Raw genomic sequence first — 1,441 nt, 5'->3', positions numbered from 1 at the left:
ACTGCCTCACTCGCTACCCAAGAGAGGCGCTGGCCCTGGCGAAGAGCACGCTCTTCGGGGCTCCAGACATTTCGAGCGGATAGGCTACCACACACACACAACAACAACAACGACATAGGGAAAAGGTAAATAAATGTGGGTCAGGTCCTTTTGTTGTTTATTGATCGTTGTATGGGTTTAACAGCCCTTTCAATCACTGTTAGGCTATCCTGTTGGATCTAACATGTGATTTGTTTAGTTTGCCTTCATTCGTTCATTGGTCATTGTAGAAGTTTAACGGCCGTTTCAAACGCTGTAAGGCTATTGAAAGGTGGGTTGTCAAGTTAGAACTACAGGAAAAGAAAACTGCAGAATAAAAAGTGGGTGTTGAAAAATTTGAGGATTTTAGTGGACAGAAGGGGAAGGGTTACGGGCAATCCGTAGATACACTGATTTATTTTGGTATGGTGGGGGAGGGCTGTGTGGTGGGTATGAGGATGCGATATTAACGTGTCTGGGGTTTCGTTGATGGCCAAAAAATATAACAGCGCTTTAGAGTCTAAGAGGTTTATTAATCAATCAATTTGTCTAATCAAGTAGAATTTGCCTTTTATCAAAACACTTTCAAGTATCATAAAATGTTTGTTTTAATAAAGGTTAGAATCTGTCTGGTATGTACCACAGGGAGATTGTCATATTCTTGGCCTTAAATGTCCAACAAAAAACGCCACTACAGAGAAAGGTAACGATGATTCTGGAATGTACTAGACAGAAACTGCCCTTCGGTTCAGTCACTACATATGTATATTACTCTTGGGGCTGGTTGAGGGATGCAACAGGGAGGCTCTGTTTCTTTTCTTTCCCTCTGTTGTTTCTGTCTGTCTTACTTCTTTCCTACTCTAAATTACCATTATTATGTTGATGTGTTTCATTTTAGTTTTAGTAGAGGTTTTACGGCGCTCGCGACTGCATAAGGTCATATGAACGCCAGAAGATTAGAGGTGTTACAAAAGAGTAACAAACACAAAAAAGAAGAAGGGGAGATAAGGATGATAGATGTTTCATAGGAAAGAAGAAGCAAACCACACCAGAGCACCTGCCAACCACCCATGATGTGTCTCTCATTACTCAAACAAAAAACAAAAAACTCTCGTACTCTCTTGGCGACATGTTGTTTCTGTCTGTCTTACTCTTTTCCTATTCTAAATGACCGTTCTTGTTTCGTTGTGATTCTCACTACTCAAATAAAACAAAACTAAACTAAACAAAACGAAACAAAAATCCAAACTCTCGTACCGAATGGACTCTTGGCGACAATGCCCTCCAACAGCTCGGCGAACTCGCCGACCCCCATCTCGTTCTGAGCCGCCACTCGGAAGAAATATTCCTTGCCTTCCAGAAGTTTCTGTACGGCGTATGTGGTGGTGTTGGCATCGACAGACTGGACCTGTGGGAGGGAGGG

The 1,441-nt window shown here is 42.2% G+C and overlaps 1 protein-coding gene across 1 annotated transcript in view; it reads right to left on the bottom strand.

The window, feature by feature from the left end:
* Positions 1-1,441, bottom strand: part of LOC101851695 (titin) — a gene marked incomplete at both ends in the record, with an annotated part of 144,092 nt that overhangs the window by 123,442 nt on the left and 19,209 nt on the right. Inside the window, 1 exon segment of the mRNA XM_035973402.1 lies at positions 1,276-1,426. Coding sequence (XP_035829295.1) covers positions 1,276-1,426 — 151 coding nt within the window.

The sequence above is a fragment of the Aplysia californica genome, unplaced genomic scaffold (assembly GCF_000002075.1).
Source record: "Aplysia californica isolate F4 #8 unplaced genomic scaffold, AplCal3.0 scaffold01202, whole genome shotgun sequence".
Lineage (NCBI taxonomy): Eukaryota > Metazoa > Mollusca > Gastropoda > Aplysiida > Aplysiidae > Aplysia > Aplysia californica.
The sequence above is the reverse complement of the archived record's forward strand: the minus strand, read 5'-3'. Positions and strand labels throughout refer to the sequence as shown.